Source organism: Alexandromys fortis, unplaced genomic scaffold (assembly GCF_014885135.2).
Source record: "Alexandromys fortis isolate MF-2015 unplaced genomic scaffold, M_Fortis_MF-2015_v1.1 scaffold_80, whole genome shotgun sequence".
Taxonomy (NCBI): domain Eukaryota; kingdom Metazoa; phylum Chordata; class Mammalia; order Rodentia; family Cricetidae; genus Alexandromys; species Alexandromys fortis.
In genome coordinates, this window is record NW_026068174.1 from 2,650,922 (window position 1) to 2,667,414 (window position 16,493).

General features: G+C 49.5%; 1 protein-coding gene across 2 annotated transcripts in view; it reads right to left on the minus strand.

Moving 5' to 3' along the window:
* Rhbdl3 (rhomboid like 3) overlaps nt 1–16,493 on the minus strand; it is a 51,777-nt gene that overhangs the window by 16,930 nt on the left and 18,354 nt on the right. For both annotated transcript variants that reach the window (XM_050128894.1, XM_050128892.1), the window contains 4 exons: nt 14,596–14,820; nt 7,948–8,096; nt 6,538–6,650; nt 466–566 (listed from right to left, as the gene is read on the minus strand). In XM_050128894.1, the coding sequence (XP_049984851.1) occupies nt 466–566; nt 6,538–6,650; nt 7,948–8,096; nt 14,596–14,820 (588 nt within the window). The remainder of the gene's footprint in view (nt 1–465; nt 567–6,537; nt 6,651–7,947; nt 8,097–14,595; nt 14,821–16,493) is intronic.

Below are 16,493 nucleotides of genomic sequence, written 5' to 3' on the forward strand. Positions count from 1 at the left end.
TTTTTTAAAAAAATATTTATTTATTTATTTATTATGTATACAATATTCTTTCTGTGTGTATGCCTGAAGGCCAGAAGAGGGCACCAGACCTCATTTCAGATGGTTGTGAGCCACCATGTGGTTGCTGGGAATTGAACTCAGGACCTTTGGAAGAGCAGGCAATGCTCTTAACCGCTGAGCCATCTCTCCAGCCCCCGATCAGAACCATTTTTGAGGGAACAGGCAGCGTAGGGAGACAGGCACACCTGTGGGCTAAGCCCGGCTGGAGAAAACAGGAGCCCATCTGGGAAGGACACGGCTGAAAGGGGTCTGCAGAGAAAGATGCAGCTATGAACCATGCTCCAGCCAGGGGGGCGGGGGGCACCCGACAGTTCCCGGGCTAAGACAGCGATGGGGACTAATGTCCAAGCCCAGGGATGGTAGAGGACAGACAGGGCAGATCCACAGGGAACAGGGGCTGCTCACCATGACAATGTTGGCTAAGTGGGCAGAGACGAGCGCATACACCCCTCCGGAAGAGCCCACAACGGGTGCAGTCATGTCAGCCACAGACACAGCCAAGGAGCCTGGCACAGAGAGAGTGAAAACCATCAAGAATGTCGGACTCACTGTGCAGCCCAGCCCTGGCGCTTGCCTTCTGCCACTAGAGCAGAACGACTCCACAGCAGGCTCCGTCTCCTCCCCTTTTGACGCCATGCTGCCTCGTGTACCATGGAATGAACCCCTCCCTCCGTTCAGCTTTCTCATTTTACTGATGGGAAACCAAGATTCAAAGGAGAAGTCTGACTGGCCCCAAGTGGGTCTGATTCTAAAGCCGCCCACAGCGGACGGAAGGTGTCCACTCGGGGTGGGCGGTGTACACACATTTCTCCCTCCACAGCGGACGGAAGGTGTCCACTCGGGGGAGGCGGTGTACACACATTTCTCCCTCCACAGCGGACGGAAGGTGTCCACTCGGGGTGGGCGGTGTACACACATTTCTCCCTCCTACCCGCAAGGTTCATCCCCATCCTGAAGGCCAACCTTTGAGGCAGGTGCTGACAGACTCCCCACAGACGCAAGGAGAGCTCTCATCCCAGCACTGGAACCAGGATTTATTTCAAACCTGTTCTGCCTGACATAAAAATTCTCCTTCTCTCCCAGTGCCGGGAATTAAACCTAGGGCGTTACATAAGTTGGGCAAGCACACTGTCACAGAGCAATCCCCCAGCCTGAAAGTCATGCTGATCAAAACCCGTGCTCTTGGCCTCAGTGGCAACCACTTCCCACATTAGTTCAGAGGTGGCCTCTGCCTCCTTCCGCTTCTCTTTACTCAGCTGAATCTATAAACTTGCTTAGCATCGCCTCCCACACCTCCTGCCCAGCCACGCTAAAGCACAAAAGGTTCACAGGATCTTCCAAGTGGGGCCTCTCTGGAGGGAGAATGTCCTTGAAAAGGCCAGAGAATGATGACATCACACTCTGGGGAGAGGATGGTTCTGTGGCTGTTGGTATGTGGGCTGACAAACTTGGGTCCTGGGAGGGAAGCCGGGCAGTGAGGAGATGGGAGATTTATTGTTCTGGTCGCATTTAAGTGTGATCAATGCTTTGGCTTCCAGGGAAGGACACAGGAGACTAAAAATAACTAGGAGGTAGACCCCGGGGCACAGAGGGTGAGTAGCAGCTGGCCTGGGTGAGCAAGCAGAAACCTCGGTTGGAAAACGCCTGCAGGCTCAGGAGTCAATTAGCCGCTGGAGAGAGGAGGGCAAGGCTGAGAGCCCAAACCTGCAAGTTCTACAAAGGTGGGGGCCCACATCTTAGGAGGAAGTTCCTGAACCAGGACCCAAGACCATCTGGATGGAGACGTGGAGAGAGATCCCCATGGGAGCACCACTGACCACCTGCCTCTTGGCACCCCCTTTCCAGGTCCCTGTGACCAATTCTGGCTACGTAATGTCTCAGAAAAAAATTAAACAAGACAAACGTCAAGCTGCCATGACCCGAGGACTCACAAATCCTTCTCCCAGCCCATGCGACTGGAAATCTCCCTTTCCTTTGTCAGGTCTTTTTCCAGCTTTCATTTGGTAACTAACTACTGTCAGATAACTTTCTCCTTTTATTGGCCTACCAATAAAACCCTATTTATGGGTTCAGCCATAAATATCCCAAAGCAGGGGGTCTTGGGATAGGGTGGGGAATCCCAGGGTAGCAAACAAACAGGCAGCAAGATCTGCAGGACAAAAGATTCCCACGCTCTCCTGGCCGCTCGTGAGGGCTGCAGCGCTGCTGCAGGATTGCAGCGCGGCCAGCTGCCCGAGCCAGCTCCTGGTTAATTACTGTTTGCGTCCAGCAAGCCCAGCCTTACCCAGCTGGTCCCTTCCTCTCTCTGCCAGACCCATTTAACTTGGCCTCTTCTCTATGCCCCGGAGCCCTACACCAGGGCCAGTGATGCATCAGAACAGCCTCCCGGGGACAGAAGGGACGTAGGGGGAAAGCCTACATAGCACTGACTTTCCCTCACCCCTCACCCTCCCCGTGGTTAGAGTTTTGACCCTGGGGCCAGGGGCCAGCCAGGAATACTGGGTGAAGCAAGGAATGGGGGATGACTGAGCAGTTGTACGACCTTAGGCACTGCTCCAAAATTCTTTTGGCTTCAGTATTCACATGTATGAGATGAGGAAGTTTATAACTTCCAACATTCTGAGGAGTAAAACCCCTTTTTCTTGGGCTCCCTAATTCAGTGAACCCTCTGACTGTGAAGGGTGTGGTCTGGGGAGCCCCAAAGTTCTTCACAGACCAGAAATTCAATGGATTCGATTTTTGGAATGTGATATATCTATCTTTTTAAAGTCAAGCCTTACTTTCTTTATTTTTATTTACATGTAGATCTGTGTGAGGGTGTCAGATCCCTTGGAACCTGAGTTATAGACAGTTGTGAGTCGCCATGTGGGTGCTGGGAATTGAACCCAAGGCCTTTGGAAGAGCAGAGCAGTCAGTGCTCTTAGCCTCTGAGCCATCTCCTCAGCCCCCTAAAGACAGGCCTTCTATAGCCCAGGTTAACCTCGATCTTGCTGAGATCCTCCCCACTCTGCCTCCTGCATGCTGAGATAACAAGCAGGCACCGCTCTGGTCTCTTTTTATAATCTTATTAACCTTCCGAGACTTTCCTAAGGTCCATGCATCAGCTGGGGCCTGGAGGGACTGGCTAGGACCAAACAGCACAGGATCTAAGCATACAGAATAGTGAAGGACATCAAGGGAGACTGTGGACCAGGCAGGATTCCTCATGAAGCTCATGGCTAACAGGTCCATAATGTCAGGACAAATCCCGTGAAGGTGGTAGGGATAGAAGCCAGGAGGACAAAGGCAAGCTGGACCGCCACACCTCACCGCTGCACAGCACAGACCAAGGGGCTGGTTCCCCAAACATATTCTGGGTCCATGCCATCGTGCAGGTGAATTGGTGGCCTCGCCATTAAGGCACAGCAGCCGTGGTTTTAGTCTGAAAAGTTTGAAGGCGGGCGTTCTCCAACAGCTCCTTGGCCATTAGGAAAAACTCAAATTAACACTGGCAGCACATTTACCTCTAAGCGATGTTACTTTATTTATTCATGTATTCTTTCAACTACTCTACAAATATTTATTACCTAACAGGTGCTGAGCTCTAGGGCTGCATATTGACTTCTATAAACTCAGCAATAAGATGCTGCTGATATACTTAGGTGCTGTGTTTGTTTCTTTGTATTTGACGTAGCTCAGGGTGGTCTCAAAAATCAGCACTGGGACGGAGGGTCAAGGGATGACCTTGACCTCCTCGTCCTCCTGTCTCTACCTCCTAAATGTTGAGATTACAGGTATGTGACCACATGCCCTGGCTTTCAAAGATTCTTAATGCATGATCTTCAGTGCTGATCATCGGAGCTGTTGCAGTACGCAGGGCTCTACCCTAATTTGACTAATTAGAAGAGTTTATTTCACCTGTCTGAATGGCCTGTACAATGGGAGTGACAGTGAACACCTTATGGACCTCATAAAATTGTGACGTGTATTGGAGATCACCCACAAGACCTGTACCACAAGCATGAACTCCATCTCTGTGCTGTGGCAGTTAGCCATCACTCGATAAAACAGGACGGCCGTGGGTTTGGAATAGTTTCACCAGGTAGAGATTAAAGCAGGGTCAGATACTGATCAAGGCCTCCCTTGGTTTCTGACAGATTTTCTGCACAAAAGCAAAGGCCTGCCTTTTGATTCTTAGGTGTTTACAGGGCAATCTTCGGGATCACAGGACCTCTGTGGGATCCCATCTCTACCACTTAAAAGCTGTGTCTTCTTGGGCAAGCCACTTGTTCCTCTAAACCCTGGCTTCTGCTTTTTGTTTTGTTGTTGCTCTTTACTGTGTAGCCTAAGCTGGTCTTGAACTTTTTTTTATATTTATTTATTTATTTGTTATGTATACAATAGTCTATCTGTGTGTATGTCTGCAGGCCGAAGAGGGTACCAGACCTCATTACAGATGGTTGTGAGCCACCATGTGGTGGTGGGAATTGAACTCAGGACCTTTGGAAGAGCAGGCAATGCTCTTAACCACTGAGCCATCTCTCCAGCCCCTGGTCTTGAACTTTTGATCCACTTGCCAGTCTCTGAAGCACTGGCACTACAGGAATGTGTCACCACACCTCAGCCTCAGGCTCTGTATCCACTCCAGGCAGAGAAGTGTAGCTACTGGCCACGCGGCTTGGAGGTGAGGACACCTTAGCCACTGGCTGGTCGCGGATAAGGACTGGTTCTCTGTCAAGGTCTAACTATAGGCGCTTCCCTCTGGGAATAGATACAGAGGGGAAGCAGTGTAGGGAGATCAATCCACTCAATCAGGGAGACCAATGACATGATTTGTAGTGACCAGATAGCCCTCTGGCCTGAATCAATGGCTCAGACAGAGCATTGTGTGCCCTTGGCTCCACGCTGCAGGCTCCCAGCCTCATATCCTGGTGCTGTGCCTTGCTTCTGTCTGCACTGACATCACTAGGGAGGGATGCTTGCGTTGTCTCCCCCCCCACCCTCCCCCTGTCATCTGTTCTGGGTGAGTGCTGAGTCATTTTGAATCTCGCTTCTGTCTTCCAAGTTATTGCCCTCCCCTTCCCCCAAGTCTAATTGACTACTAACGGCAAGTGTTACAAGTGCCTTCTCCGTTCCTCGTCATTTAACATCTGGGACTCTGGGAATCAAGGTGGGGAACTTACATCTCTATATCCCCAGGTGGCATGACTGAGAGGTGTGTGGGTGGTTGAGAGAGTCTGCAACCTGGAGGTGCTCACTAAACCTCTCTTAAGGACACAGTCGGTGCTGGATTCAGGGATAGACTTGTGAGGGTCTAAGGTACAAGGATCTGGGCACACACAGGCGTGCCAGAGACAGCACTGGGACAGAGGGTCTCCTAGCCACAGGGCTGACACATGAGCAGGTTTAGCCCCCTGGAGGTAGAGTGGGATCCTTCTTGCTCTGAAGTCACTTCATTACTGCCTGCCTGTTGTTTACGAGGTCAAGGCTGCCCAGCTCTCCTGATGACAACTTTAATGCCATTCAGAAAGGATTAAGGCCTTAAACTAACTCTCTCTCTCTCTCTCTCTCTCTCTCTCTCTCTCTCTCTCTCTCCCCCCTCCCTTGAGCCCAGCTGTCAGGCTGAAGAGCCAAAGAGGCAGAACTCCACCAGGCAGTAGTAAAGCTGGAGGCATCGCACAGGAGATCTGGCATTCAGAGGCTGGGCTGCAGCTACCTTCCCTGGAGAACTCGCCCTTCTGCTCATCTCATTCGTCCCACCTCCCCACATCAGGCACAGACTTCTCCCAACAGGAGAATCCACTACCTCCTAGGCCAAACTGTCCTGTCCTCAGAAGGCCAATCAAGGGATCCATGGCTGCTCCATGTAAAAAAAGAAAAGAAGGGGCTGGAGCAATGGCTCAGCGGTTAAGAGCACTGGCTGCTCTTCCAGAGGACCTGAGTTCAATTCCCAGCACCCACATGGCAGCTCACAACTGTCTGTAACTCCAGTTCCAGGGCATCTGACCCTCACACCAATAAACATAAATAAAAATAAAATAATAAAAAAAGAGAAAAGAAAAAGAAAAAAAAAGCTCTCTATGGGTTCAGATATGGCTTGGCCAAAGAGCTGCCTGCCTGGCTTCATCCATACCACGGGTGTCCCTTTGCACGGTAGAAGGAAGCTGTTGTCTCATGTGTGGCTCCCGTCAACAGCAGGCAGCTCTCAATAGCTCTGTCTACAAGCTTGATGGGACCATAAGGATCAAGGAATTTCCCCAGGCTCGCACAGCTAGAGCACGGTAATTCGATGGCAGGAATTCTCTCAGTAGTCCTATCCCAAATCATGAGCTCTGCCCCAAAATACACCTCCCTGTCTGGGTGGCTGTGGGAAATCTGCCTGGAGGACAATCCAGAACCAGGAGCCTTCAAGAGGCTCAGGAAGCCAGGGCTTGCACCAGCCACGGGATCTCCTCTGACCTGCCCGCAGGAGGCTCACCATAGGGCCCACCAGCCTACCTGCCACAACGCCAGCCGCATAGACGAGCCCGATTCGGGTGGCTCCATGCACCATCTCCAGCGGCACCCCCACCAGCAGCTGCAGCACCACATTGAGTCCTAGGTGCTCTACCCTGTGACAGACACATTTGTTAACTCACCTGGCAAATGCTGTGGGCCAAGATATTGGGGAGCCGGGAGGGTGCAAGACACCTTCTTCGCCTCTGAGCAGTTCAGGGGCTGGGGAGGAGATGATTGTCATGGGAAGAATTCCGTCCAGCTGAGACAGAACACACATCAGGGACCTGGTGGTGACAGGTGCAGCAGTGACAGGGACTAGCCATGCCCAGGACCTAGCAGCTCTAGGGATTAACATGGGTGATGCCAAGGCTCAGAGAGTGACAGTGAGTGGCTTAAAGTCACAGCCCAGGTGTCTGACCAGCTTGAGATGTGACATTCGCCACTCTGGGCTCGCTCTGGTCTTTCACTGTGCCCACAAACACTACGGAGCTGGAGATCAAAGATGATTTTAAAACACCCTGAAGCATTAGAGGCCTCTTGCAGCTTAGCAACATTTTCTCTTAAAGTCTTACAGAGGGAAGCTTTTCTTCCTGGTGTGAGAAGGGACCCACCCACTCTGCTCACTCCAAACTTTCAGGGCTAGGAGAGGGGACCCAGGCTTCTTCCCCGGAACAGACCACGGTGGGAAATAAGAAGTTCTAATAAATTAGAGCTTTACTTGGCTTGTGGGAGCAACCACACACACAAATTATGAACAACTCTTGTGGCTAGTTGGCTGGTCACATGACCCTTTTTGCTTTGGCTTCTAGGACATTTCAACCTACCCCTGGGAAGCACACAGACCCATACTGTGAAATGTGTGTGCCAATCACATTGCTGGCTTTAGCAGCCTCCTTTGTTTCTCCTTCACACACATAGCAACTCTGGGTTGGGTGACTTTCAAGAGGCTATCTCAAATCTGCATCTAAGTCAATAAAAATAAACCAAAAACTTTTTTTTAATTTATTTATCTATCAGGTATACAATATTCTCTCTGTGTATATGCCTGCAGGCCAGAAAGAGGGCACCAGACCTCATTACAGATGGTTGAGAGCCACCATGTGGTTGCTGGGAATTGAACTCAGGACCTTTGGAAGAGCAGGCAACACTCTTAATCGCTGAGCCATCTCTCCAGCCCCTAAACCAAAAACTTAATTCCAGAGTTTAGGGCTCAGTTTTGGGGCACTTGCCTAGTATTCCAAAGACCCTAAGTCTAATCCCCAACACTGTAAATAAAAAAAAAATTACTTTGAAACTATACATGTGTAAATGTATATATAAAATGTGTTTTTATATATAATATGTAACAATTCCACCCCAAGGAATCAGGCCACTCAGTCTTCTGCAGGTTCCGTGGGAAGACATACTCACCCTGCATGCATAAAGATGTACGTCACATAGCGCCAAGCCTGTGCACGGAGCTGCGGGTGGTAAACCAGAGAGTTCTTCAGGTACCGAGGGTGCGTCACCTGCAGCACAAACTGATCCAGTAGAACCCCGTTGTACAGGAAAAGGGCAATCTAGACGAAGCACAGAGCAGAGGCCAGTTATGAAGCACAAGACTGCTCAGGGCGGTGTTCCTGACAGGCACTGGGGATAAGACAGGAGGCTGTCACCCTACCTGAATGAAAGGTGCCCATGGCCAGGACCCATTTATCAGAAAGCATCCCTCCCTCTGTTTCTGAGATACTCTCATGTAATGGGGTCATGTGATCTCTTTGTCTCTGCTTCCCTGGTGGGCATGATTTTAAACCGTAATTCTAGTAAGCCCTCATTCTCTCACTTTATACAGGTTGATTTCTTTTTTTTAATATTTATTTATTTATTATGTATACAGTATTCTGTCTGTATGTGTGTCTGCAGGCCAGAAGGGTGCACCAGACCTCATTACAGATGGTTGTGAGCCATCATGTGGTTGCCGGGAATTGAACTCAGGACCTTTGGAAGAGCAGGCAATGCTCTTAACCACTGAGCCATCTCTCCAGCCCCCTACAGGTTGATTTCTTAAAAACAAAACTAAAATAAAAAAAAAAAAAACCACTATGGTAGAACAGACATAAAATTTAGTGCCTCTATTTTTTTTTTTCTTTTCAGACAAGGTTTCTCTGTAGCTATGGCTGTCCTGAAACTCGCTCTGTAGACCAGGCTGGCCTCAGACTCAGAGATCTGCCTGCCTCTGCTTCCCGCGTGCTGGGATTAAGGGGGTGTGTGCCATCACTGCCTGGCTAAGTGTTTTATACTTTATTTATTTAGTGTGAGTGTGCGCGTGCAAGCATGCATCGTGGTACCCTACAGGATCAGAGAACGACTTGCAGGATTTCAGGCTTTCCTTCTACCACATGAGTCTATGAGTCTCAGGGACTGAGCTCAGATGCTGCCAGGCCTGGCAGCAAGCGCCTTCACCGGCTGTGCCAATCCAGCCAGCCCACGTTTAGCATCTTAGCCAGTTTCCAGCATACAGCTGAACGGCACCAAGTACACTCCTTCCATCGTACAAAACTGGAACTCTCTCCGCTGCCCCTCCTGCAGCTCCTCCAGCCACTGCCTATCTGGGTGCTTCATGCAGCTGGCCTTGCAGAGCGTGCGGCCGGATTGCACAGCGCTCCTCCAGCGACGGGCTGAGGTTAAAGTGTACGTTCTCAAGGACGGCCTGCATCACATCACAATTCAGCTTCCTTTCCTTTTCTTTCTTTTCTAGTTTTTGTTTTTTGTTGTTGTTGTTGTTTTTCAAGACAGGGTTTCTCTGTTCTAGCTGTCCTGGAACTAGCTCTTGTAGACCAGGCTGGCTTCAAACTCCGCAGAGGTCCGCCTGCCTCTGCCTCCCGAGTGCTGGGATTAAAGGCGTGTGCCACCACCACCTGGCTTTCCTTTTCTTTTTATGACACAAGGTTGGCCTAGAATCACTATACAGTCCATATTGTCTGCTAATTCACAGTCCTCCTGCCTCAGCATCCCAAGAGCTAGAATCACAGAAACACCCTACACTGCTGAGCAGAACTAGACATTTCCATTCTATGTATCTGCCTTTTTTTGACCACACAGTCTTCTGTCAGTGGGAACTTGGAATGCTGCCATCCTTTTGCTATTGCAAATATCTCTAAGAACAAGGTGGACAAGTAGCTCCTCTGCTCACTGCTTTTATTTACTTATTTATCTATTTATCTATTTATTTATTTATTTATTTGGTTTGAGACAGGGTTTCCTTGTGTAACAGTCCTGGCTGTTCTGGAACTCGCTTTCTACACCAGGCTGGCCTCAAACTCACTGAGATCCTCCCGCCTCTGCCTCCCAAGTGCTGCTGGGATTAAAGATGAGCACCACCACCGCCTGGTTTAGTGCATGGTAATTTTAAAGTTAAAATTTTAAAGTAATTATTATTTGAAGCTGACAAGGTGGCGCACACCTTTAGTTCCAGCACTTGAGAGGAAGAGGCAGGTGGATTTCTGTGAGTCTCAGGTCAACCTGGTAAACAGAGTGAGTTTCAGGACAGACAGGACTACATAGAGAAGGCACCTCAAAACAAGTTATTATTTATATGCATTAGTGTTTTGGTTGCATTCATGTCTGTGTACCACGTATGTGCCTGGTGCTCAAGGAGGCCAGAAGAGGGCATCAGATACCTCAGAGCTGGAGTTACAGATAGTTGTGAGCCACCATGTGGCTCCTGGGAATCAGAGGAAGAGCAGCCAGTGCTCTTAACCACTGAGCTGACTCTCTAGCCCCATGCTTCATCTTCTGAAGAGGACCAGTTTTCCTAATGGCTGGACTATTCCACACTCCCATCAGCATCTGCGGTTTCTTCTTATCTCCACCTATATACCAAGTATGTTGATTTTTTCAGATAACTCCGTACATCTGTTCAGGGCCTAACAGGGTATTTACTTTGCTGATCTCTCTGGAACTCAATGTGTAATAAATCTCTATGCCCCTGTGCTCCTTATCAGAGCATGTGCAAAGCTGTTTAAGAATGTATGAGGGCACCGGGCAATGGTGATACATGCCTTTAATCCCAGCACTCAGAGACAAGTGGATCTCTGTGAGTTCGAAGCCAGCCTAGTCTACAAAGTGAGTTCCAAGACAGCCAGGGCTGTTACACAGATCAGCCCCTGTCTCAAAAAAAAAAAAAAAAAAAAAAAAGAAAGTTTGGGGTTCTAGGCTGGGCTACTACAGTGCAGAAATCCAGAAGGGTAGGGTTTTCTCTTCCAAACACAATGGCCCTGAATTTGCTCTTTGGTTTCTTCTCTTCCCACCAGCTGTGGTTTCTGTAGTGTTGCTAGCGTTAGACGTGGCTGGCAGCTCCATGTTCCTTCATTTTCTATCTGTTATGGAATCAAAGACTCCGATTACTAGCGCTCTATGGAAAACAGAAGCCCTGGGCTCCAAGGAAGTTAAGTAAGCTGTTTGAGTATCTTCCTTTCGTTCCCATATTGATGGCTCAAATTCATACAGCTGTAGAATTTTAAAATCTGAGCCAATCTGGACACAAACACTGGCTCCTTTTGACCACCTTAGGCAAATTATTAGAATTCTCTAGCCCTCAGTTTCCACATCTGAAAATGGGTACCAATAACTCTACTGCACAGGGTCACGAGTTTAAAAGGGACATTGCAGCTGTCGTCCTAGCAGAGACAGGGGGATTGTAGTTCTGAGAGTAGTGAAGTAAAGAGTGAGACCCTTTCTTTTCTTTTTTTCTTTCCTTCCTTCCTCCCTCCATCCCTCCTTCCCTTCCTTCCTTCATTTCTGTTTTTTGAGGCAGGGTTTCTCTGTATTGCCCTGGCTGTCCTGGAACTTGCTCTGTAGACCAGGCTGGCCTCGGACTCAGAAAACCGCCTGCCTCTGCCTCGAGAGATTCAAGGTGTGCACTACTATGCCCTGCAAGAAAGAGACCCTTTCTTAACAGAACAACAAAATGGGCTGCAAGTACTTATAAACACTCAGGCACACACACACACACACACGCACACACTCACAAAAACCAAAATAAATGAATTAAACACAATCGGGCTGGAGAGATGCCTCTGCAATTGACAGCACTTGTTGCTCTTGCAAGGGACTCAGGCTCAGTCCCTAACACCCACATGGCAGCTTACAGCCATCTGTAGCTACAGCTCCAGGGAATGGAATACCTTCCTTTGACCTCTGTGAACATTACATACACGTGGTACAGACATACTCATTCATATAAAGTAAAAACATCTAATAAAAAAATCTTCAGCCAGGCATGGTGGTGCACACCTTTAATCCGAGCACTTGGGAGGCAGAGGCGGGCAGATCTCTGTGATGGGAGGTAGAGGCGGGAGGATCTCAGTCAGCTTGAGGACAACATGGACTACAGAGCAAGTTCTAGGAATCCAGGGCTTCACAGAGAAACCCTGTCTCAAATAATTAAAAAGGACATTTTTAAAACTGTGGGGGCGGGGCACAGATGGTCCAGGGGGTTAAGGCCCTTGCCGGCAAGCCTGACAACCTGAGCTCAGCCCTAGCGTCTAGACCGTTGGAGAACGGACGCCTGCAAGTTGTCTTTTCGCCTACACACGGAGACCACACATGCCCTCTCCTCACACACAAAGCAAGTGAACAATAAATAAATGTAATCTAAAACTTAAAAATGACAAAATAACAACGATAGCAAACACTCAAGTTTAACATAAAGGAAAAGCTCACGGACCAGCACGCAATCAGGGAAGGAAGCAATAATTAAGGTCAAACTGGGCGTTCTGAACCGCACCTGGACCAGCTTAAGACTATCAAAGGAAGCTGCTCGGGCAGCTCGGAATAGAGGCCAGAGACAGTGTGCTTGTCTAACATGCATGAAGCCTAGCGCTCTCTCTCTCTCGCTCGCTCTCTCTCTCTCTCTCTCTCTCTCTCTCTCTCTCTCTCTCTCTCTCTCTCACACACACACACACACACACACACACACACACTCACACACGCGCACGGCTGTTCTTCCTACATAATGCCATGCAGGTGTCCTGGCAACAGGCAGAGCTTCCAAGGTATCTCATTATTGTTGGTCCTCAAATAGAAGTTAATAAATAGTCCCACTCAGTAGGCACTGGAAGAACACATCTAAGAAAATCTCAGAAAAAACACCACCGCAACATGTGCTTGGGCAAAACCATAACAACAAACAGATCTCTATGTGCAGAACAGGGAGGGGTAGATTTTTGCTTGCTTTGTTTTGTTTTTTAAAGTTTCTTAGAAATATTTTATCTTTTTTTTGGCGGGGGTGGGGAGGGTTGAGACAGGATCTCTCTCTATATATATATAGCCCTGAGTGTCCAGGAACTCACTCTGTAGACCAGGCTGGCCTCAAATTCACAGAGATCCACCTGCCCCTACCTTCCGAGTCGTGGGATTAAAGGTGTGTGCCACCATGCCTGGCTAAAATATTTTTATTATTTTATTTCTGTGGATGTTTTGCCTGCGTGCATATTTGTGTACCACGTGCATGCCTGATGCCATTTAGAGGCTTGAAGAGGATGCTAGGTCCCCTGGAACTGGAGGTACAGACAGCTTGCTGATGGGAATCAATCTCTGGTCTCTGGAAGAGCAGCCAATGCTCTCACCCACCAAGCCATCTCCATTACTGTTTTTTGAACCAGATCTCCTTCTGTAGCGTAGCCTTGTCTTGAATTCATGGTGACCCTTTGTGGGATTCCAAGTATGAGTAACCGAGCCCAGACAGACCAATTATTTCTGATTTAGGAAAAAAAAAAAAAAAAGATGCCATGAAACCGAATGACCAGGGCAGCTGAGGAAGCAGGAGTATCACGAGACCTCCTGCAGAGGCAGTAATCAGTAACTGGCCTTGGAGGAGAAGCGGCCAGAGAGACTGGAAACGACCAGAGACTGGAACCGCAAAAGGGAAGCCAGGCATCCCTTCAGGAGCCAGAGGTGGGGTGGGCTATTGGGGTTCCTGCTGAACTGAGGACTGAGTTCCATCACACAAGGCAAAACACAAAAGGAACTCCTGGGGAGTCCCTTGTCTGTGCAGGGCTCATTTTTGCACAACAGTATGACTAGGAGGGCTGCTCTTCCAGAGGACCCCAGTTCAATCCCCAGAACCCACATTAGAGGTTCACAACTGCCAACAAGATCCAGGGGGTCCGAGGTTTTCTTCTCACTCAAAAGCTCACACACAGGCATGCACACACACACTCACACACAGACATGCACACACACAACACACACTCACAAGCTCACACACACAACACACACTCACAAGCTCACACACAGGCATGCACACAGACACACACACTCACAAGCTCACACACAGGCATGCACACACACTCACAAGCCCACACATAGGCATGCACATACAGAACAGACACACACACACACTCACACACACACACTCACAAGCACACACATGCACAGCACACACACACAAATAATAAAATGAAAAAATTTTAAAGGAATGACTGTTGGTTGAAATTATTTGTTTTTAAGAAGCACTAGCCTGTGAATTTTTTAAACAATGTATGGCAGATTCCCTAAAGAGAATGTTCTATAAAAACTTCATTTTCTTGTTCACAAACACTCCCTCCCAGAGGTAAGCATGTGTTTCTGTGTTCAAGAAGCACCCCAGCCATCCTCTTCCTCTGTGGAGGTGTCCTCGCCCATGGCATGGGGAAGCTCTGGTGACCCCTGCTTTACAGTCTGCAAATGAAGTCTCAAGGGGATAACAACTATTGTTCTAGCCTTCCAGGAGAGGAATTTACATAAATTGGCTTTATTGAGTTTGTCTGGCTAAATCCCCAAATCCTTGAGTTTGTCACATTGTTTTGCTGTTTTGAACGGGGAAGAAATATGGAGATTTTGCTGCAGGTTGCCTCAAGTAATCTTTCGCCTGGGAATGCTCACTAAAAGCACTTCAGCTAGGCAACTGGGTTCCCTAGCAAGGCTCTGACTTGCAGAACGACTGCTATTTGATCTGCAGCTTTCCCCCTCAAACCTCTCCCCATGCAACCCCAGGTTTAGAAAGCGCCCCCCCCCCAGCTCCACCCCGGTCCTTGCCTCCAGCAGGGTGACTGTGATCATGAACCAGGGCGGGGGGCAGCAGGTGTAGCTGTCGTAGTACCACTTGCGATCAATCTCTCGGGGCAGGGTCTCGTAGGCCACGTGGCGGATGAGCCGCTGGGAGAGGCTCAGCCCCTTCTCCTCCAGCAGGGCCTTGCTGCTCAGCCTGCGGTTGCCCTGAAGGATGGCCTGGCGGAAGCTGTTGGAACGCTTGTTGCTCATCTGCACAGGAAACGGGGTGAGGAGAGGGTCAGAGTCAGAGTCGGGGCCTCAGGGAGCACTGCACCTACACCTCAGCTTGCACGCTCTCTGGAGCAATTCTTCTCTGAGCTCTGGGCAGCATTCCAGGAATGCCACCGTGTTGACCTCTGACCTCACAGCTCATCTCCATTAGAAAAGAACTCTGAACATTCCTTCAGCCTAATAGGAAACTGAGGTACAGAGAGTACCTAAGAAGACACAGGTTCAAACCCAGGCCTATATTTATACAGACCTCCTACCCACTCATCCCTGATCCTCTGATCCCTTGTGTTACATGGGAGACGGTGGTGCTCAGGACCAGGAAATCAGCAGCCACAGTTCAGAGCAACAGCGGCCATGGGAACACACAGTTCTCCAGTGTGTCTCCAGGTGATCAGCAAGGGCTTTCCTGAAGGAGGGGATGGCCAGGTGAGGGCCGGGGTGAGTGAGCATCCCAGGCACGCCAGCTTGGGAAGGTGCAAGCAGGCCTTTGTCAGCCAGCTGTCAGAAGTTGTCAGGATCAGAACCCGATGTCATGGAAGCCATGGCACCTGAATGTTTCCTGGCATGTATGATACTTAGTGAGCCTAGGGCCTCACCCAAGACCAGGTCCTGCCCTCAGCAATCCAGGCCCAGTCCCCAAAGATCTGCTTCATCTAGCAGTTAGCGGGACTTCCAGCCCCTGGAAGCTTCTGTTACCCTTGATATTTTCCCGGATCATACTGTAAACTATTCCAAGGTTGAGTAGGCCAAAAGACCCAGATCTCCTGGCCCAAGGGCTCATAGCTACTACATGTTTCATAGCTATTGGCATGTAGTCACTGATGTACTTCTAAGACCAGAGGCCCTGCAGAAGATAATCCAGCCAGACCCAAAAGCAAGATCCAGTCAGGACTAGCAAGACGAATGGAGCCAGAGCAGGGCACAGGAGTCTGAGCCTCTTTCTGGAGGGCACCTGGAAGAATCCAGGATCAGACAAGGCCACTTAGGGGGAGCCTCCCCTGCAGAGTCATCTCCTAATCTTGAGTCTTGCTTCTCCCGGTTCCCCCGTGTGGCTTTAAGCCAGCCTCCCCTGGCTGGTTGGCCTCAGTGAACCCCTCTAGCCATTGCCACCCCCAGATGAGGGTAATCTGTTCTGCGTGGGCTGGTAAGTCATGCAGTGAGGTTTCCCAGCAGAAGAACATTAGGAGACAACAGAAACTTGCAAATACAGTCTTTTATCCTATTTGGTCCTGGTGGAAACCTTACATGCACCATTAGATTCATTTTACAAACGGGCAAAGAGAGGCTAGAGAGGCCAGCAAAGGCGGAGGGAGGGCCCAGGCTCGAGGTGCGGTGCCCTCTTTACATGAATGCAGGCTGGAAGTGACTGCTCCAGCTCAGAGTCTGAGCATAAAACTGTGACAACAGCGTGACAACAGCATGTCATGAACTCACACAGAGGAACGGAACCTGACGGGAGAGAAACACCTTGCATGGGCCTTGAGATTGGGCAGGCACCGGGTGCATATGGGCTGGGCACAAGTCTGAGCCAGGCTTCCCGTCTGCTTCCCGATGAGGCTGATGACACTTCTGAGGCCCAGCCTGTGAACTGCTGCTGTCTGAGCTCACCTTGGCCCAGGCTTCCAGGTCCACTCCCCGGGTCTACTAGAATA